General features: G+C 41.2%; 2 protein-coding genes across 5 annotated transcripts in view; one reads left to right on the top strand and one right to left on the bottom strand.

Moving 5' to 3' along the window:
- Positions 1-4,305: 4,305 nt before the first annotated feature.
- GJB7 (gap junction protein beta 7) overlaps positions 4,306-22,218 on the top strand; it is a 41,546-nt gene continuing 23,633 nt past the window's right edge. Inside the window, exons 1-2 of one of the 4 annotated variants that reach the window (XM_054820611.1) lie at positions 4,306-4,649; positions 10,569-10,632. In XM_054820611.1, the coding sequence (XP_054676586.1) occupies positions 4,491-4,649; positions 10,569-10,632 (223 nt within the window). In that variant the 5' untranslated portion in view covers positions 4,306-4,490. The remainder of the gene's footprint in view (positions 4,650-10,568; positions 10,633-22,218) is intronic. The other 3 variants (XM_054820612.1, XM_054820613.1, XM_054820615.1) reach the window with 3 other exon arrangements.
- C3H6orf163 (chromosome 3 C6orf163 homolog) lies at positions 13,180-19,970 on the bottom strand. Its single transcript, XM_054820618.1, has 5 exons — positions 19,820-19,970; positions 18,125-18,219; positions 17,476-17,583; positions 15,062-15,264; positions 13,180-13,678 (listed from the first exon to the last, which is right to left on the bottom strand). Exons 1-5 carry the CDS (start codon positions 19,968-19,970, stop codon positions 13,180-13,182), a joined length of 1,056 nt encoding a protein of 351 aa, XP_054676593.1.

Raw genomic sequence — 22,218 nt, 5'->3', positions numbered from 1 at the left:
AGCACCCCACACTGATGGGATACATCAGGAGATCCAGGACTGAGGACTTTTTCTTTCTTCTCTCAATTCAGGTTATAGGCACTTCTAAAGTTACGGAAACACAACTATCCAGTGCGTGGATAAAGGAAAGAATCTTATAGGTGTTATACAGCTCTGACTCCATTAGTGGAGAAGAAAAAATGCACTAATAATGGTAATGTGATTATTCCACAGTTTGTACATTAACTTCTCACTCAGCTCACTTTTACCCAGCTATAGACTTCTCACTGATGTACAAGGATGCTCTTCATTCATCTGTCAGAAAGGAAGGGGAGTCAATCAGACAGCGAGGGCAAGAGGATTATTATCCACGCCGCTTCAGAGCCCTCCCTGCAGTGTTTTCCCCATGTCAAGAAATGAGCTGGGAACCAAATGGATACACTTGCAGTTATGTACCAATTTGCAAATCCTTCTCCAAAATAAAATTCTGAATTTTGTTGCCCAAAAGCAATTCTATTCCCAGTGAGCCTTCTCTCCCCTAGAGTGGCTATTCAGGCTTAAGATCCTGTCAATTTGTGCTGAATACTTGGCAGAATAACTCTTTAGAGAGCTGTGCCTCTTTGTAGCTATCTTCAAAAGCAGCACTAAGGACTGGAAGAAAGTGGTATTTTAACATCATGGGATGCCTGGTAACTCTTGGAAAACCAAAAGGATTACTGAATTAGCATTTCTTACCTTTTAGTTTAGAAATTAATTCTATGACTTTTCTACAGATATGCAGCACTGGCCAGCTGTGACTGTTTTTTTAATCTGGCATGTCAGCTCATCTTGATAATAGAAGTGAAAACAATATTTAGATAGAAAACATCCTGAGGAGATAGAAAACCAATTTATGAAACTACAAGTACAGAAAAACACGTGACATTTAACCATAGACATAAAATGGGACTGAAAAGGACTTAGAGATGGTCATTAAGTCCATCTTGCTGAAACAAGGACAGGATTACTGTTCCCTGGCATGCACAAACATTTGAGAAAGACAGATAGGTTTGCTTTGAATCAAAGGCATTTCTTGTAAGAAATTTTGAAAGTCCTTTGCTAGGACATTTTACCATGCTGACACCCTCTGACCTCCCATTCAGCTCCTTCCCATGACAAGGAGACAACTGAAGTGAAACTGGAGATTTCTTCAAGTCTTTATCAAGGTGTAAGCTGGAGGCCATACAGACATACAGACTGACCCCAGTGTACAACCACAGCACAGAGCTCAAGAGGTTTTGAGAAGAGGATGCCTATCCTTTGCAGTTTTGAGGCAGTTAGAAACAGGTCTACTGGCAGGTCACTTTGAGCACAGGAAGTCTTAATGGCAGATTAGAAGAGTTTAAAATGTTTATAGATATATAAGACAAATGCTGTCATGTGCCACAGAAAGACATTGCTTTACTGAGAAATATAATGTGAAGCAACAGCTTCCAAAAAGTCCTCATTCTGGGCAGCTCTTTCCAGCTGGTCATTTGCAACATCTAGCACTACTTGGAAAAAGCAAAAAGAAAATCCCTACGTTCACATTGACTTCTTTCTGCCAAAGCTGACCCAGTTGATTCCTCTGGCATTTCTTTAGTAACAGCTCCATGTAGAGATGTTAGGGTGCAAAAGACATGACCATCAACCATGAGCATGACCTGCTCCTTTGTAGTGTCAGAGGTAGTCATCATTTCAAGAGAGTCACCAGGCAATGCCACAGCCCCCTTGTCCTGAAGCAGACCACTCTTCTACACAACCACTCTGTTTCTTTGTCAACATTAAGTCTCATTTTAATCAGAATTTCTTCTAGAGATATCTGTAGTGGTGCCTAGGAGGAAGATTATTAATAAGTTACATGCATCTTGACATGCACGTATGGATGCCTGCACATGAGGGAGGTAGCATGCTTAATAGCTGTCTTGGTCTGAAGCATCAACCAAGAAGAGCGGAGAGCTGCAAGAAATATATTTAAGCCCTGAGCAGCCTAACTGACATCTCCCAGAGTTCCTAGCAGGTATTTAAGTGTCTTTTAACAAGATAACTGGTTATAGTTGGCTGCATTAGAAACAAAGACTTCATATACCTGATGGGCCTCTACTGACTTCTTTATATCTTTGCAGAACTCACTCACTGGTAGGGAAATCACCTGTCATGATTTCCATTCCTGGTTTTGCCTTTCAGATTCTAGGTCTTACCTTGTAGCCCAAATCTTCAATCCAAGCCCAAGCAACAATGAAGTCCTCTGCCCACCCAGAAGTGGACCAAAAGAAGGTTTGGCCAGTATTTGGCCTCTCAGGAGAAGTGCCCTTGCTGTCTTCTAACCTAGGGGGAGGTCAAGAGGGAAATGAAACTCTTATTTGCACTCCTGCTGGAGCCAAGCAATCCTTTCAAGGTTGACCTGCCTATAGTTTATTCACTTTTCAGAATTCTTTTGCAAGTCTTGTGAGTCCTGAAACAACTACTTACACTCTGAGGGTGGTGTAAGGACTTTCACCTACCTAGAGGACTATCCCACACCAGTGTTGCAAACTGTGGGCTCTCTGCACTGAGAGAAGAGGTATTATAGATAATCCACTAAGATATCTGAAGATCTGAGTTTGATTTTTTCCTCTACTATGGAATATTAGGCTCTGCTTCAGAAGACAGTTTATGTGGGTTTTTGAGTTAAACCAAACACCCTGAAACACAATATTTATGTATAAAAAAAAGCATCTCACAATAGTTTCTGTTCCAATCTGATTTTCTTTGACTAGCTGAACCCCTGTGTTGTTCCATTTGAAAAGTGAACAGGATTATCTCACTGAAACAAATTTTGAACCAGCTAACCATAAAGCATAATGCTCTCTGTTCGACCAAGTTTCTTTATACTATTCTTTGTGGTTAATTCTAGCTTAATACATGTGCAACTTCATGCTATTTCAATCTTAAGCCCCCCAATAATGGACAAAGGATACTTGTTCTTAGAAATAATTAAGCTGGGTCATCTGGGTGATGATCTGGGTGTGATTGGCTTTGTAGGACAGACAAGGAAGTTCTTGTTTTGCTTTTCTTCTGTGGCTTTAGTTAGTTTTCTGTAGGCTTTATCTCTAGTCTGGCTTTGTTCATCTTTCTGAACTTGATTTAATTCTCTCCACTTGTGTGTCACCATATTGCTGATGTTTAAGCAGTAGTGATCTTGCAATGCCACTCCTAGCTCAATTTCATGTAGTTTCTCTATTCTTAAGTGAGTATAGTTCCTTTAGTCTCTCAATTATCAACTTAATCTGATTGTAATATTCTTGGTTTATAGCGTTTGAAGGACTGAGTCATTTGTGTTAATAAAAGACACATCACATATTAGCTGTCTTTAAGCTTGCACACACCAGGCTGAGAATTTCCAGAGATTTTACATACAGCTTCATTGGAAGCTATAATCTAAAGACAATTTAGGATTTAAACATAACTGTGAAACTTCAGGTTACACAACCTCTTCTCAAAGTTCAATTAGGGATAGAATTAATTTGAAAAGTAAGTGGCCTCTAGGCTGAGGTTTAAAAGACAACACACATTAAGTATTGACAAGAGCGTATTTCACAAAGACAGAACTCGGGATTGAGCTTTGACCTACACAATCAAAGCAGTAACTTACAGATTTGTAAAAATGGATGCTTTGAGCAAAGCAATGATTTTCATGCCAGTTCCAAGCCTGGTGGCTGCACTTGACACAATTCTTTACTTCACAAGACCTTCCACCTCTCCAGCCAGCTCTACTGCTCTGCAAAAGAACATCCCCTTTCACTTCACACTGAAGAATATCCTCTTCCTCCTAGAGTAAAAATTTTTGAAGGAAGTCCACACTGGCATTAAAGCTTATTTCTAAGCTTTGCAGACAACCCTGAATACACAAACTGCTCTCAAAAGTAGCTGTGAAACTCTGGAAGGATGTTTTGCTGAAAGACCACTGGTTGTTTCTTTGACCTCTTGCTTACACTGGAGACTTCACAGCATTCTAGATAATGGCTATCTAAATGGGTAAATAAATATAGAATATAAAAAGAAAGTATGTACGTTTACAGCATGCTAAGATCTGTATCGTCTCTATATCAGACTTCTAGAAGTGCCTGAAAAACAGTCAAAATGTAAAATTTTCCCAAAAGCTTGAGTTAATAATTACATATCAACGGGAATATCTGGCCGTAAACCTGTTTATGTCCCAGTCAAGTAGAACCTACTCAAGCCACACCTTAAAATATGAGCAGCAGATCAAACATTTACACAATACCAGACTGGAATGTTATTATGCTCAGGGCAGAGCATGAAACAGCCTCTTGCTTTGTTCCTGCATCGCATCCCCTACTTCTAATGAAGATGGAAATTCCTAGCACCCACATCTGTGATTATCTGTGGGGTTAGGCACTCATCAGACTACTTTGCTTGTAAAAAAATCCCCTACCCTGGTAACTCAGAGTAGCCTTGCAATGAGCTGCAGAAGGGGCTCCTGAGCCAGCATGTTAAGGAAAAAGCTGTTTCCAGGTCCCATGGAAGACATGGGACTAGCTAGAGGCCTGCAGCTGAAGGAAAGATGCTTCCCTCTTATCTGCACTGACAGCAGCAGAGTGAATATTTCCACCATTTGGAGCCAAGAAGAGAAGAATAAAATACAACAGGTAAGAAAAATGGGTTATGCATACAGCTTTGGGGGTGTGTGTGATGGTGAAATAAAGCTAAAAGATGACTGTATATGCATATTGTAATTCCTCAAAGATGCTAGTTTGCCAGCTTTCACACATTTCTGTGCTGGTTATGGTTTCCTTGACTCTGGCTCCAGTAGATCAGTCAAAACCATTGAAATACTTTAAAAAAAATGTTGTGGTGCCTCCCCTCTGCATACATACTGTGTGTGCACATACAGTGACACTACATGACAGTCACTTCTGGGGGGAGGGAGGAAGAAACTGCTGCGAAATATTGTTCAAGAAGTTCCTGCCTCCCACATATATTCAAGAAAGCTCTTAAACTGTTGTCAATCCTTTTGACAGTCTCGGCAGACTCACCACTTCTCTGGTGCACGCACATCAGATTCATTAAGATAGCTTGCAAGGAAAGGGGAAAGGTGAAGTTTTGCTAGCCTCAGTAAAAAGTCACACTGATACCAGCTGACATGCAGCTTTTCCAGCACATTACAGTTAGTATCATGCCTGCAAGACTTTTTACAGAAAGAATAATTCCAACTTTTAAAAGATAATTCACTAGAAGTTGCTGTAAGAGCATTAAGGCCAGGAGCCGTGGAAGGAGATCTGCAGCAGCGCTGGGAGCCTTGTGCAAATCTGCACAGCATGTTTGAACTCAGACACTCCTTAATGCCATAAAATGGATTTACCAAAACACTTTGTGTCCAAGAGGAAAGAGGCCTGACAGTAACATATCGAGAACCAAGAAAAAGCCACCACCTGACACCAGTTGCCATTCTCCCTTGCGGGGTTCTTGCTGTTCCCCTGGGCTTTAGACAATAATGTACCTCTCAGGTTTTCCAGTCTGCTTCCTGTGCCAGCATTTGTATAAGAACAGATCAGTAAATTGCAGAAGCACAGATCTTTTTGTCCTAAGTAAGGCTGCAAGGCAATTCAAATAAGATGTATACTGATTTTATGCTCAGGACTACAGTATCTGAAAGGCATTTTTTTAACTAGAGGAAAAGGAAGAGATGCACTTTTAGTGTTCTCAAAGCAAAAATAATTTTAGTAAAGAAAAAAAAAAGCAAGGAGCAGGGACTTTAGAAACTTATAGGGCTTATAGAGTTGAACCCATATTATTCACTTCCAAATGAGCTCAGTTCTTTCAAGCACTCTTTCAACACCATGAATGTCCTCTTCCACTGCCAGACTTTCAAGACGCACTCCAAGTCACTCAACTTATTGCTGCTTAGATAGAACCAAGCACAGGAATGGACAAAGCTAAGGATTTCAGGCTTTTACAGTATTAGAAGCATTTTGTTCACAAGGATCTTTCAACAGTGCGTGTTCCAACATCTTAACCTTGGATTTAAAGCTACAAAGACTGGGGGCACATACTGAAAGAGCTCTGCTGGTGTGTGTAGAGAATCCCAGGTTATTTTCCTTCTGAATGGAATAAAAGAAAGTTTTGCTGTCTTCTTGGCAGCTTCCCAAGAATCCTCTGGCGAGATCATAGTGGTCCCGCGTCATCCTATGAAAGGAATTCAACTCCTCATTGTCCTCGGTGAAAGCCCTGCAGAGGATGGTCTCTGCAGAGCTCAGTTCAGAATTGGCAAGCCTGCAAGAGCATGTGTCAGCTTGCACAGCATAGACACAGATCAAGGTCTCAGTCACATGGGTGCATCTCTAATTGACCAGTAATAATGTCAGTGAATTGCAGTTCATGGCCCACATGCAGCAGTCTGGGTGGCTGGCGGTTTGCAAGGTTTCCAGCAAAGTCAGCCAGCAACTCTCCAGTACCCTGCCAATACAGCCCTTTTTGGCAAGAGAATTAAAAGAATAAGAACTTTTCCTTGGCAGTAAAGTTAGTAATTCCAAGCTTTCACTTACAAAGCTCAACTTACTGAACTGAACCCAGTATTACAGCCTTATCCGAGTCATGCTTTGAAACACAGTTTCTTTCACATGGTTTGTGAGATGGCATGGGAAGTTTCTGCTCTTGGCTACAGCAATCAGTTTCATTGAATGTGGTTTGTAACAGAATAAAGGATCAGTCCGGTTTGTGATGGAGATCAGTTTTCTCTCATTAACAAATAAACTATTCCAAACCATTTAGGAGTCTTTATCCAGGAGAGGTCAGCAAGTCCTGTATAGAGCACTATCTGTTTAATAACCAAGAGATGGATATTATTGAATTTATATATATATTCTTGAATGTTACCCAGTTTCCATCCTCAGTTATCCATACACAAATGAGTATTTATATTTAATCAGTCCCTAAATAGAATGGGTAACTAATATAAGCTGGTTACAAGAATAATGGTTTAACAGCTATTTTCTGATATTGATTAACCACATTCAGAAATGGGAGACGCAGCTATTTTTTATTTCCTTGAACTGCCTCATCTTCCTCATCACAGTGATAACATCTGTTGTCTTTGCTTTCTGGTTCTTTTTCATTAGCACAAGGATGCAATGTTTGGGTTAAATATATTTATAGATGAAAGTCAGAAGACAAACACATTTGCAGTTTGTTTTATTTTCTGTGGTGGAACTCAGGAGTTGCCCTGTAAAGAAACACACTTCAGGTAGTTAACTTTAAACCTGGACTTGTCCAAGTTATTACTCACAAGTGATCACTAATGTGACTTTTAGTTTCTAGTGGAGAAACAAATTTTGTAAGAAAACAAAACAAAACCCACAAAACAAACCAGAGTCAATTTCAGAGGTGAAAGAGTTTAGCAAAAGCTTAACACAAACATTACAGCGGTGCCCAGCTCCTCCTCTGCATTCCCCACATAACTGATGATAATGCATTAAACATGCCAGCAAGCATTTACCTTGTTCTCTGTTGAATCAAGAGCAAAGGTCCTGTTTTATAACAAAAGATCTACATATATCTGTGTTGCCTAATCTCTCAACTCTCCCCTTTTAAAGAGGAATCAGGTCCCTGATCCAGTTCACAGCACCACAGCAAATGGTTGGGCCAAAATAAAAGAGAGTGGGGAGGACAATTCTTTAATCCTATTTTCTATGGGACACTTCATCCTGTGAAAAATGTGGCCTTACTTGAAGGTAATGCTAATGTCTGTTTAGCAAGGCGATGGTACTTTTATTACCTGATTCAGAAAGCGAAGGGGCGCAGCCTGGTTTCAACATGTAGCTCCAAGTCCAGAGTAACTTTCTAGTTTTAATGAGGGAACCCTCCTTTTGCACAAATGGGGAGAGTTACCCCCAGAGGATCCTAGCTTTAATGCTGCCTGGTAGCCCTGCAGTACCTTGAGGAACATTGACACTTGAACTTCAGTGCTGACCCACTTAAGGGGTGAGGTGCTCACTAGCATAGCTAAGTGTCTCTGCATCAGATTCCTATTGATATAATGGAATTACAAGAATCTTCAAGGTGAACTTTAAGGCTGACAGTCCAGGTCACTGACTTTTAAATCCACATTGAAAATCAGAACTGGGTATAAATCAGGATTATAAGCCTCATATTAAAGAGGGACTATCAGAAACATTTCAAAGATGGTTAACACCTTAGGTATAGCATCAAAGTTGCTCAGACACTAGCCTCAGAGTTAAACTGCTCTCTTCCAAATCTTCATACTTGCAGTGCTTGGCAGGTAAGGAAAAAAAAAAACCAAAACCAACCCACGATAATCAGGAATCATTGTGGGATGCCATAGGCAGCACAGGGAAGGGACTGCACCTTTTGTGGCTAGCAGCAGTAGTACCCAGAGCCCTGCACTTAATCTGGCATCAGCAGTATAAGTTCTGAAGAAGCTGTGAGACAAGACAGAATGGAGTTCAACTTTGGCTAGCAATATTCCATTTATAGTGTGGCTTAAGTTTTCAAATAAGGCAACTGGAAGTGCCTGTGCCTTTTTGAATTTTTATTAGAGGAAGGAAGAATGTAATCTTATGAGAAAAATAATAGAAAAATATGGTGCTCAGACACCTTGATGGGGTAGGATTTTTCTCTAGTCACTCAAGTTTTAGGACATAGACTGCAGCTGTATAGTGGAAATGTCCAAGTATGCAAAAGAAAGGCAAGATCCAGTAATGAGTCAGCCATACTCTTAGAAGAAGGCAAACCAAAGTGCTACAGACTGTTTTAATAAAGAGCAAGACAAACTATTGATGATCAGCTAGAAGAGCCAAGATTTGGGCAGGCCATGTCACAGTTGGGGTACAGTAGTTTTATTTATCCTTCTACTTGGAGGTAGTTTACTAGCTGTTGTTAGTCAAGCTGTTTATCTAACTCTTGATTTGCTCACTGGCCCAAAGAAAGCTAAGGTGATGTGTTAACTGCTAGTCCCCGTAAACTGCAATGGAGGCAGCACAGGTTCCCTCACTTCCCAGGATGTTTCCATCATTGTTGTTGGCCCGTTCTTCCTTCTAGGATTTGTCCTTCCCTCTGGTCACTGCCAACACATTCCCAGGCAGAATCCTCTCCTAGATATCCCCAAAACACCCATGTACTGTACCTACTAGCCAATATTAATGCCGGTTGTTCCAGTATTTGCATCTCCCAGCAGTCACTTGATGCATTTTGCGATTAGTCATTCATAATCCTCTACACAATCTATATTTTAACTAGCAGCAAACATAACGCTGAACTGTTGTTAATTAAGGCAAAGGAAATCACATCGGTAACTTAAATCACAATTACTTGGTTTATATCTCTGTGGGTACACTACATCCATGCATAGACAGAGTGTATTCGTTCTGCAGTCTATTGCCCGTGAGGCGCTGCAGTTCTTTAATTGCCTCATAAGCACAGACAGCGTGTGCTCACACTCCAAATGCTACTGGCATCATTAGTTCCTTTCACACTTCATTTCTCCATGCCAGGCATTCAGCGATTTCACAATCTGCATATCCTCCTTTTAAGACATCACAGATCTCTTCTGCAGACCTTTGAAGGACTAACGAGCAAGATGTCTCTGGTTTATTAATTAGCTGCTTATCAGCCGTACGCCACAGCTCCCTACTAGTTCAGCTGCTCAGCTACAGTAATTAGACAACCCACTTTTCAGTCTTTTATAGCACTGCCTTAGACAGAAAGTTTCACTGTTCCTGAGACTATGGTACTTTCTGGCAATCTTAGACATCTCCTGAATGACTAATAGAGAAATCCTGCTTTCTGTATTATTCATTGCAGCATTACAGCTCCCCATTCTAGGTTTTGTCTCATGCACTCTGCTGTCAATATGTGCCATCACCGGCATCCTAGCATCCAGATGTTATCTGAAAGCTTCTTTATTTGCATCATTCAGACAGTCAAAAAGCATGTATTCGTGCTCTCTCTGATTCAGAGTGCAAGTAAAGTGAGTAGTGTTACTTTTCCTGCTGCAATCCTTCTCAAACAGGAACAAAATCAAGCCAACAAACATATGCTGTCTCTGCTTCATGCAATGAAAGGCTTGCTTGTATGCCTGAACTCCTGATTTGTAGCTCCAATGAGTTACCAATAGCTCATGTACTCACAGATTTCATTAGTTAAGGATCTGACATGCAGAAACTTACAGAATATGAAAAACAGCCTTTTTTTTCAGCTTGCCAGTCATCCGTAATTAATATTGTGCAGTAAGTACAACTAGAAGGGGAAAAAAAATCTCTTAAATCAGGCTTAGTTGGTTACTTTACTTTCTACAATATTTCCTTGAAATACCAAACAGTGTCCATGGCAAATGGCTCTCCAGGTCCTATAGCAATTTTACTGCTTGCTATCTATCTGGTCTATCCATTTATACTGCAGAGCTATTCACTTAGGCCAAGCTGTGGCTCCTTTCATCTCTACACAACCAAGCACACAGACTTCAGAGGACGCGCTGTTTCTAAGCAGAGCCAACACAACTTCACCTTGACATTTGAAAGCAGTAAACCAAAATGTTCTTCCTTTCCCAAAAGGCAATGAGAAGCAACACCAGTGTCCGACAGACTGTTATATGCTGTATACGCTGTGCATACACCGGTAAGTCCACCCCAGAGCATGCTTGCAGTGTATGTATATATGTATTGACACAGCTGACCAGATCTTGAGCCTCTGCTGCCTGTCTCCAAACATGCTCCCAAGGCTGGAGGTCAGGAGGGGCCTGGAATGGGCACTCAGAGGGGCCCTTGGTCTTGTCTGGATGACTGAGGTATCCAGGACTAATGTTCACCACAGGGAACACTTACCTCTGTAGACAGCCACAGTCTGTGTCAGTCACTGCCACTGTATCCCAAATAAAAAGGGCTAACCTCTCAAGGCAGTGTCACTTCTTTTTTTCTGAAAAAAATGCTAACTCTAAGGCATTGCAGAAGTACATGATGATTACATTATATCCTTCCCAGTGGAGAAGAACAAAAAAATCTACTTATCTATCACTGTAAGAGAACTTGAACTGTTTGTTCAAGGGGAGTTGAAGCACTTCATTATCATCTTGGTTTTCTGACATGGAAGATGTAGAATTGCCCCTCATGTTGCCTCATGCACAGACACACGCACGCAAACAGCATGTCTGGTAATTGGTCCAGACTTAGGACATTACCAGCAGCCAACCCTCAGACCTCACAGCCTCTCCAGTCACTGGCTGTGACCACTGAGTCCCTCGAGTAACCAAATCTCAGATGCTCTGGTCTCTCCAGTATCTTAGATTTACAGCCACTCCGTCACCTACCCTATTTGTCGGCTAGCCTGTCTTGCTATTTGCTAGTAACTACACACTGACATACCTACCCACATAATATGCATTCCAGCCTCTCCAATTGCTGGCACCCTGAGCCCACACCCCCCATCATCTGTGGTCCAACTCCAGCTACTGGCAGGTAGACTTCCAGGCATACACATGCACACAGAGAAAGCCCTGCACCCAGAAAAAGTTAGAAATGGAGTTCAATGAGAAGACGGGACAGACTGCACTGATCAGGAGCAGGGCATGGTCAGCTATGACCAGCCCGTTTACATGTAACCAGACTCTTTTATCCCTTTATCTCTCATTTCCCACTCTTTTTCTTCCCCAAACTACAATGGTCCCTGTTTCCGCACATTTGGTTCTTTCCCTAAACATCCCATAATAAGCCTTTATACAATCCCCATACAATCCCCAGATGTTCTTCCCTGCATCCCATAAGGAGTCCCATACCTCCAGTCTGTATCCGCACTCCAGAAAGCCTCTCCTGTTGACTCACGGTGATGGGTCTCACTGCCCGTCCATGGGGCTGATGCCCTCCTGGGATGCCCTAGGAGGGGCTGGATTGGAGGCTCGTTCCTCTGACTGGGTTGTTGGGGTTCCCCCAGCTGCCGCTGTGTCTCTGGGCTTCATGGTGTGTGCCGAGGTGAGCCTTTAATCAGCTAACCCAATGGAGAGCATTCATCAGCTTTAAGTATTTCATGATGCAGCTGCTAGTACTTTAGATCCAGTATTTTACTCATGTAGTTTCAAAAGACATTTATGCTTAATGCATATGAAATCCACAGAGCAAGCTTCCACAATTCAGTGAGGTAAGGTTTTACAGGCATTTAGGTCAGAAATAGTGCCAGAGTGTGCCAAATATCTGTTCAAAGTATTTTATATGAATTAAACTGTTCCACGAGAAACCAGTGACTCACTTGTCTTCACTTCTTAGTTTGGTAGAGTGATGGATATCTGTGAGATTATTCTGCTTTTTTGTTTTCTCGGGTTGTTTTTGAGCATGAAGAAAAGAAGACTACACAGATTGCTCTCTTAAAAATTCCCTTAAACAAAATGCCTACGGAGAGTTTCCTTCACCATATTATACTTGCTATCACCTGCAGTAAAGACCAGCTCCTTTACATTCCTCAGCTTGCACTCACGATGCTAAACCGTGTTTTCAGATTAACAGGTAACAAATGAGATAGACACAAAGCTTTAGTGAATGGTGTGAGAAGTCTTATTACACAGCGAAGACAAATCAGACGTTTAGGCAGAATGAATCGCAGACACAATTGATGTGCTGAGGCTGGCCTAAAGCCACACAGGCCTCAAGCATGTGTGAATAGATAAACTTGAGTACTCCCACGGGAAGGTTATTTTTTATGCCTGCTGGCACACACTTTTTGCCCAAAAGCTGTCTCTCAAGGTGAGTTTTCAGACCATGTAACCCCTTACTTGCAAGTATTCTAGACATACACACTGCTACATAGAATAACCAGCCTGTAAATCTCAGGAGCCAAGCTGCAGGTGTTTAAAGCTTGTGTGTCTTACTCCACATCCAAGTATTCAGGGGCAGAGCCGACAGCCCTCACAGTCCAAGCACTAATGCTTAACTAAGCAACAGATTTTCTGATCAGATTCTCAGGTTTTTTCCTTCTCAGTAAGGACTCAGTGGGAAGCTCCTCAAATGCTACATGTTCCAACCTCTGCCCTACCATTTGTAAAACAAAAATTAATGCATAATTTCTAAGCATGGCTCACCACTGCATTATTTAATATAGTGGTGGTTATTTTTCTGTGTATCGTTCTAACCACACTCATATAATTCAGTGAACAGAGATGAATTTATTTTTCAGCATCACCTATTTGTAGTCCTGTTTACCCATGGCTGTTAATCTCTCACTTCTAATACTAGTTCTCTTATATTCCTTGTCACTGTCCTCTGCTTCTTCTGGGGTGTCCTTCTGCTCAAATGCTTTTCTGAATGGCAGAATAAAATCTGCCTGTCCAGGAGACAGATTAGGAAATGTGGCATCAATATACTTCTGAAAAGCTTGTCTTGTTGCTTGTATTTCAGTTTCCAGGCTGTCCTTCCAATCTGTCATCTTTTCCAGTTTTTCCGTGAGAGTCTTTACCTGTTCTTCTGCTGCTTTCAGTGTAACTATCACTTTTTCCAGCTCCTCAAGATGTAGGGTCTCTGCTTCTTTGACCTGTTTTTCAGTCTCAATCTGATTCTCTTTCTGTGTGATATTCAGGGCAATATTCATCTCTTGACATTTTTCTTTGTTTAATTGTTCTATACTCTTATGATGTAGTTCCTCAGCTAACATCCTTTCTTCTTTGAGTTGCTCTAAGTGCTTTCTATTTAAAAAAGAAAAAGAAGAAAAGATTTTTAGGGAAGACCTGTTATTAAAGATTATTTAAAAAACAATTTAAGCCTATTCAGGTCATTGTAAAACCCCTCTTCTTCAACTATAAATATACATGGAATTAGAACTTTATGTAGAACCTCTGAAACAAAATAGGGTAAAAGAAGGCCACTGATGACGCAGAGAAAGGCAGCTGCAGAAGATTCTATTTCTGCATGTGTCACTTCTAGCAATAATTTAATGATGCTTGCTTCCAAATGGAAAATATAAAGGATTATTATTTCACTCTTCATTCAGGTCTCTCTTTGAGCTAGCCCTTAAGTGCAAACTGATTTTCAAATAGACTTTGAGCAATTCTGCCCCCAAGTAAAAAAGCTGTCTTGAAGTGAAATCGAAGAACTGATTTCTAGACTACAGATTCATCTGTAATTTTGTTTAAGTGGTACTGAGAACATCTTTGTGCTAGCATGTTAGTAATAAAAGATATAATTTACATTATGTAGTCAAAACATTATAGGTGCTATTCCCCAAAGTTGGCTCAGAGACACTTAAAGAATGGTGCATCAGGCATCCATTAAGGTTACTGATCCAAATACTTCAATGTAGAGAAAAAGAATTCTGCCCTCTGTTATTGCTCCCTCCACTTTGCTGGAGATATTTTTGCAGAACTCTGCTAACCTGAGAAGTTAAAGAGACCAGCTAAGTTTATGCAGAATGTGATTTATCTTTGTCAGAAAGGCCATGATTTAATAGTGAAAATGAAGGTATTAAATAATGGATCAAAACTTATGTGTGACTCTGTTCAGAAAAAAAAAAAAGCATCTTACAAGGGAATACACCTGAACTGATCTTTTCATTGTGAGACTACAGTGTTATTTTGTTGTTTATGCTGTCAAAAAATGAAATGTAGTCTACTCTTAAGGGAGAGGGGTGTGTTATTATTTTGTTATCAAAGCTGTTGAATTCACAACACTTAATCTGTAAGGGTAGAATCTCCTGCGCCCTGCAGATCTCCATATGAACACCTATTTTTCAGTTTTACATAGATGTCATGAAAGGCACAATAGGCCCCTGAGATCTTTATTTCTGATGACTCTAAATAAGCCATAAAAAGTAAAACTTTTGGATCCTTGGTTGGCTTTATGATACTTGCTTTTAGGAACAAAACATGTTTTATTCCTATGTGGGATATCAGCAAGAGAGAGTGAGCCTGCAACTCTTGCTGGTCCCTTGACATTTCCAAATACATTTTTTTCTAAAGAGTCTATCAATCTTTTCCTAGAAGACCTGCATCTGAGCAATGCCGATGCAATTCCAGTCATTTTCTTTAGCACAGCATGTTTGCCAGCCAAGTCAGGGGAAACACTAAGAGCACCTGTGCTGTCTGGCTGCTTCCTTCATGGCCGCCTCCCTCTCCTGCTTCCTGGCTTCGGCCACCGCTTGCATCTTCTCCTGGGCACACTCCATCAGGGCGCACTGAAGTCTGTGAGCCATGCGCTGCTCTGCAGCTTCTGTCTCTCTCCTCTGCTCATCCTCCATGTACTGCTGCATCTCTGCCTTCACCTTCCTCACCTCTTCCTTAAGCAAAGTTGAAAGTAGATGTAAGTAGTGACAACTTATTGTTCAGTTGTCTTTAAACAATCCTCAGCAAGGCCCAGCAGAAGACACTTCAGGAAAATATTACAGGGCAATTACAGTGACTTACTCTAGCATCATTCCACATCATCCATGTTTTCTACATAAGGCACAAAAAGTTCCTGGATATATTTTCTTCCCAAGCTCACATGGCCGGTGACATGGTTTTAGAGTGAGATGGAGAAGAAGCCCAGTCCTTGGTATGCTTGTCAGCAAGATATTGCTCGGGCTAATACATAAAGGTGTGACAACACTAGTCTTAGGTTGTCTGGATGGACATACATACATCTGGAATCTCAGACAACTCAATATATACCAATATACCTCTGTTGTCATTATAGGCCATGCCACACCTAACCATCCAGTAAAGCAATCCAACTCGCTTAACTCACTGCCCAGTCATCTACGCTGCTTTGCCACCATTCACAGCTCTTTCCAAGACCCCTGACAAGTGCATCCTCTGTGGAAGCAGCAAGACACCATTGGGAAAGTTCTGGCTGCTTAGATCTTCGTAGGTTTTCTAATACAGGATGAGCAGAGTTATATGAGGTCTGTTGTAAATTGCTTGCACACCCATGTACAAACCCTGTATTCTGTGTATTTTTGTGGATACTGGTTATTTACCTACTGCTGGCAAGTAGAGTGACAAACAACAGGACCTTCCTACAAGAAGCCTAACTAAAACCATTTGACCATTAGTGGTGGTAGAACAACAACATCAGCACTGCTGCGAAAAGCCGTTCCTGAGGCTACCAGCTGAAAGCAGTTGTCTTTGACCTATCCTCCATGTAAAAACCCACTTCAGTCACTCATTCAGTGATATGTTTTGTTGGCTGCCACTGTTTGCTCAGACAGAAGTTGAGTAAATTTGCTGCCACCACCTCTCCAAGCTAGCTGCTAGTGAGAAGTGAGCTCACTGTTAACACACCTCTTGAACTGCAAGAAATACAAACCACCAAATCTAAACCATCTTGCAATTACTTTAGAGCTGCCTCTTCTTCTGTTTCAGCTGTAGAATTCTGTATCTGCTCCTGAGCCCTTAGTCACTGGAGCCAGTATTATCAGGACAAATGGTACACGTTCAAACCCTGAGCACTCAGGTCTACAAAGATACACTTATGGCAAGTAATTGAATGGTTAAACACAAGGAACTGAGCTTCTGCCAACTATTGTCAGCAGATGCTATGACAGTAAAAGACAAAGCTCCCTTGGAAAACAGCTCCATAAAATGGAATGAACTCTGCCGGAAACTTAAGACCACTGTAAACCTCCCTGCTTTTCCTCTTGAGATGCCAAGCACGTTGCTTTGACTGCCTGCAGTATAAACAGGTAGCTATTTAGAAACTTGTATAAAATAAAATTCCAAAGCAAAACACTCCGGCAATTCTTTGTGCGCCTTTCATCCGCTGGTGGGAGGCTGCAAGACTAAGGATGACAGGTGTTCGATGGACTGTGTAATGCCTGACCGAGGAGTGCTTGGATGTTCTAGTGGTAAAAAGCCCTGTGAAGCAGCGCAGAAAGCAGGAAGGCTCAGATCCAGAAGGCAATTGCCTTCCTTTTTCTTTCTACATGTGTCTCAAATATCCAAACAGCCATACGAAGCATGTGCTAAGTACATATAGAAATAAAAAGCTACAGCTGGTGTGCTTCGTTTAGAAATATCTCTATGCTGGCAGTTTTCCTTCTCCTCCACTCCACTTAGGGTCCAGGTTCAGTAAATCAGTTAAACACCTTTCTAGCTGTGATGAACACAAAACTTCAGGACAGATTTAGTTAAGCCCATATTTAACTGCCCTTAAGAAACGCACCTCATCAGGTTCAGTGGCTGGCTGAATCAAGGCCTGACAGGAATTTTCAACAAAGGCCACAAACTTCATTCAATAAATAAAAGAAGTTAAATGTGTTGAAAGTGAATTAAAAATCCAGCTAGCTCGAGCTCACATCTCCCCTAGCACAAAGACAAAGCTAGACATCTTTCAGGCCAAGTTCTTCTCCTGGCACTAAAGTACAAATCTCAGATGAATGAAGGTCCTGGTTATGGCCAGCATTAAAAAAATACTTTTTTTTAAATGTAGAATGACATTCTTAGTTGTCAAAACCATGATTCTGTCATGCTGGCTATTTCTATGGTAATGAAAGCAAACTGGTTCATACCCTTAATTCCTCTCCAAGTTTTTGTTTAAGGTCTTGTACAAATGCATTGTGGTTAGCGGCTGCCTCTTTGAGAGCTTTATCCACTGCATCCTTCTTGTGCATTTCAGCCTTTAAAACAAGTTATTATTTAAGTATAGCAGTTCACATTCTAATACCATCCTATTAAGATGAAGCAGAGGTTACATAATCAATAGTTCTGTATTTTTCTATTCAAAAAATCAGAGCAAGTTAAATTTAAAACCAGATGGCAAAATACATTTTGGCCCATTTGGCAATTTTATTGCAGCAATTCCTGTTAAAATGTGGCCACACAATCGCATTGAGCCGTGAGTTGTAACCACTATATGTCTGTATTATAAAGGGCAGTTTCAGAATCTTACATAGCACTGTGGGAAACAGCTTTAACAACCGACAACTTCTGTGTGCTTTAAAGGCCTTTTTCAGACCAGATGTAAAATTTGTTATTAATTCAAAGTATGCTTTGTTGTGCACATATGTGCACACAGAACTCTGTGAACAAAAGACGAGCTGAAATTAATGACAGCTCTATAGCAGTGACCTCAAAGTTCTTTATTAACTGTTTTTACACTATAGCAATTATTCCAAAGAATAATCAGCATTTAAATGACAGGAGCATAATTTAATTTACCTGAGAACAAAGTTCAGCTTTCATTTTTTCAATGCGCTCTTGTATCTCCACCTCCTTCTTTTTATGTTGTTTTTCTTGAATGTCTGCTCCAATCTCTGTACAATCAACACAAGCGGATCACGCACAGCAAATAACCAGAGTGCAGAAACCCGTGCCTCTCTCCCGACCCCTTTGCATGGCTCTGCAGCTGAATTAAAAATCAAAAGGCTAAAAACTACACACCCACACTTCACGTATAGAAAAAATACAATTATTACTGCTTGTGCAGTTCCATAAATATAATAGGAAGGTGCTGAACCCAACGCTCACCTTCTGGGCAAAGCTGCACAACAGGAGAGCATCACAGACTCCCATGGAAATGCTGTGAAAGCAAACACGTAGCCCTGCTAACTCATTTGAAAAACCGGTCTTCAGCACCGATTGCCCGGAAGAGAAGCCACTGCAGAGAGAGGTAGATAAAGATGCCTTTCTGCAACCCAAAACTCCCCCTTAAAAGTGGGATTTTGGATCCTCCCCCTCCGCCTTTCCTACTCAGTGCCAAGCCTGGGCATTGCTTTGGATCCCATTCTCTGCACCTGGCAGGGCCGTAGAGTCACCTCTTCCTGGGTTATTAGGAAAACGAAAAAGGAATAGAGCCACAGGAGATCTAGCTTTCACACAGCCACTGGAGGATTAGGTGTCCCTCTTTCACCCCAGTGTTCTTCCTCACTCCACATGGGTGAGCAGAGTCCTCTCATGGAGCTAACACAAAGTACATGGAAAACAGGGCTCAACAGGTTTAAATCAGCAAAATAGAAGTCCAACAGTGCATGAATCTTAGCAACAAGCATGTTGTGCTATGACTGCATAGCTTTTCCCCAGTCCATTATATTAAACAGTAAAGAGAAAATAATTTAGAAAGAGACTTTCTGTGGCCTTCTGGATGCGTTTTACACTGTGTGTGTCAGTGCAGGGCTGAAGCCTCGTGTTCTGAGACATGCACGGCACTCGCCCAGCTGCCAAGGCTCTCAGTGCACTGATAATCCCTTGGATATTGTTTAAAATAGAAACCAAGCACACTCCTCTTCACAACGCACATTAATTAAAATGCACAACATGATTTCTACAAAACTTTACAGGGCTGATCAGAAACCTTTATGACAATTAGAAATAGCATAAAAAGATATTTCAGATTCTTGCTTGATCCTCAACCAAGTGAATGCCACCATACGCTTTCTTCATCGTTGAGGTTATGATTGTGGTATGTCAGAAAAAAATCAAACCTCAAGAGGCTCTACAGAGCCTCACGCTAAGGTCAGCAGCCAGAATCAGGTATGAGAAGGCAGGATTACGGATAAAACACCCCAGCTGTGTCCTGTTGAAGGACAAAGGGATGATCTTTGCAAATGTTAAGTCTTAAGCATAGTTCTTCCCCCAAACTACTTGAGCCCTAGAAAACGTTTGCTAATGGTCTTACAGCTCATTCTCTTTTGCACTTCATTATGCCCAAATCTGAAAGTCTCCATGCACCACGGGATGGCTGACACTGTCCCCGCTCTGAATATGTTGGATTTACTAATATTCAGAAGATAAGCGCAGTTCGTTCTTACCAAGATGTGAATGCCTTCATGACTATCAACAACAGATGGATACAACAGCTCTTGGAGTTTTCCTAAATCTTAGATTGTGAGGAAAAGACTTCAGAAACAAACTTACCCAGAATATCATAATGAGTGTAATACCGTGTCCTGAAAGGTTTATACTCCCGAATCCGATCAAAAGTAGCGTTGGAAGGTGGTGGTGGTGGTATTATTTTGGAACATACAGCACAACAAACAAAGGAGTCCAGATCAGGACTCGTAATCATTGTGGTATTCTAGTATTTTGCTGTAATACAGTTACTAAAATGTCAGAACTCTATTCCTGATAGATCTCTCGCTTGCAGGCATAAACGCTTCTTGTTGCTACAGAAAACACACAAGCCAGTGAAGAGAGAAAAATCATTGTCCATTCACTTTTTACCAAGTTAGCCAAAACGTTTGCCTTCAGATGAGGATTCACACATGCTGACAACTCAGTAACATGCTGTAGGCAGATGATGAGGGAGGGTTGTACAAAGTGACCACTTCCAGCCTTAATACAGCTCCCTACGTAGCAACTGTCACTAGGCAGGGCTGGCTTTGCTCACAAAGAACTAACTTTCCCTGGTAATAGTTAAGCAGCATCACAGTAGGCTTTGGCTTTTTAATGCATTTTTTTGTTGTTGTTCTTGAATCTCAACAATTCCTATTCAAAGGAAGATTTTAGGAGCAGTACAATAGCTACTGTTTCAGATATTCGAATCATAGCATTTTGTTGCTGTTCTTGGTAAAGATGTGAAAGCCACCATGGACAATAAGGAACTGGCAAAAACCTGCAAGAGCCTCTGCCCAGGAAATCACTTTGACTCACAGTTCCCATCAAGCCAGCTATTATCCATTGTAGATAATTATTACTATATTGAAGATGAAATTGAGAAAAATGGAACCAAAGAAATCGTATGGGTGCTGTTTGCTTATCCTCCAGATGCATAACAGGAGCAGCGCTTTCAGAGTTCTGCGAACAAATTTTGTTACCGATGTAGTTGTGTTTGGGTGGGGTTTTTTCCCCCTTTAATCCCTATGCACACATAGTTTTTATGATATAAATCAGGTACTTAAACCAGCAAATGCCAGTATTGATACTATAACACCCGTTAATTTACTACATTCTTCTCTGTATTTGCACTGCTTTATCTCCTTTTTATATATAATTTTTGTAGCATTAAGAGAGTTACCTGTACAGCAGCTGCCACAAATAAATACGGAGAAGCTCCTTCAAAACAAGAACGAGTTTAAATACTCACTCTTCCTTCAGCCTAGGCAGTTCTAAATGAACCTGGTTAACAGGACTTTACTCGATCCAACAGGTAAGAGGCCCCATCTCAGACAGCTTTTCTATGAAGTGCCACTGGCATGCAGGTCGCCTAGATTCTGCCCAGGTCAGTCCCACACCTTTCTCTTTCACATACCCTCTCCTCCTTTTCCCCCAGTGACTTCCATATTCACTTCACAAAATAGAATTCAAAATTTTAAGAGTCCAAATCCTGCATTATTCCCAAATATGTGAAAATGAGAGACTGGGCTTTCACACTTTGAATAATCTGCAGGTATAAGGATCAAAGAGTGTATTTTAAAAGCCGGCAGAAAAATAGGTTAAAATGTTTACTATAGCACTCGTTTTGAAATAATTCAGTTAAATTCATGCGGACATACGAGACTCGTGCATTTTAATAAACTGAAGAGAGCTAAAATCCTGTGTGACCTTCTCTGAAAGAACAGATTAATTCTAAAGATCCGTCACATCCTATCAAACAAGACATATTCTACACGATATGCACAGCATGTGATAGTTCTGAATTCACCTGGAAATTCCTTCACCAATCAAAAAGCAAGCAGTTTCCTCACCTGCAAGCTTTCAGATTTGCTCAAGATCTTGTTGTGAGGCAGCTAGGCTCAGAAAGAGGAATATGCTTTTAAAGGCTGTAAAAAATGTTGGGTTTTTTATAGCTTTATCAAAGGTAGAACTCACTTCCCTTCTCAGGAAGGAGGTAGTCAAACCAAGGCCCAGCCTAATTTAGGATGCAGAGAAAACCCATAGAGCAACTACTGCGCCCTGAGGCAGTCACCTTTTTTATCTGCAATAAAAAAAAATCTTTCAATAACAAAACCCAAAGCAATTCCCAGAATGACAAAGCAGATGACCTTGCATGTTTTTTCTTCTTTGGCCTGACATGGCCAGAAGGGTGTTAACAAAGACTTCTCTCAGCTTCCTGGGAGCCCCTGATGGGGTTGAAAATATGAGGAGCTGAATGGAAAAATGCAACTAGAACATTACTAAGGGTCCTTGGTGGAAAAAGGGCACAGCCTGGTATGTGCCCTCCCACCACATGTTCTGGAGTTTGGTCAATGGGATACCGCCTAGGAAGTGTCAGGCACACAGAAGTAGCTGGAGAAGTTCATAGGAGAAGGCCTCAGCGCTGGAGCAGGGAAGCACCCACCTGTACAGTTTGCTCAAGGTAAAGGTTCACATGGGAA

The sequence above is a fragment of the Grus americana genome, chromosome 3 (genome assembly GCF_028858705.1).
Source record: "Grus americana isolate bGruAme1 chromosome 3, bGruAme1.mat, whole genome shotgun sequence".
Classification (NCBI taxonomy): Eukaryota; Metazoa; Chordata; class Aves; order Gruiformes; family Gruidae; genus Grus; species Grus americana.
The sequence above is the reverse complement of the archived record's forward strand: the minus strand, read 5'-3'. Positions and strand labels throughout refer to the sequence as shown.

Bases quoted from the DNA above. Each gene is read 5' to 3' on its own strand.
- C3H6orf163 (XM_054820618.1), bottom strand. From the start codon at position 19,970: ATGATTACGAGTCCTGATCTGGACTCCTTTGTTTGTTGTGCTGTATGT. The intron at 18,220-19,819 runs GTAAGTTTGTTT...TTGATTGTACAG, and splicing joins CACTCATTATGATATTCTGG to AGATTGGAGCAGACATTCAA. The intron at 13,679-15,061 runs GTGCTCTTAGTG...TTTTTTAAATAG, and splicing joins GAAGCAGCCAGACAGCACAG to AAAGCACTTAGAGCAACTCA.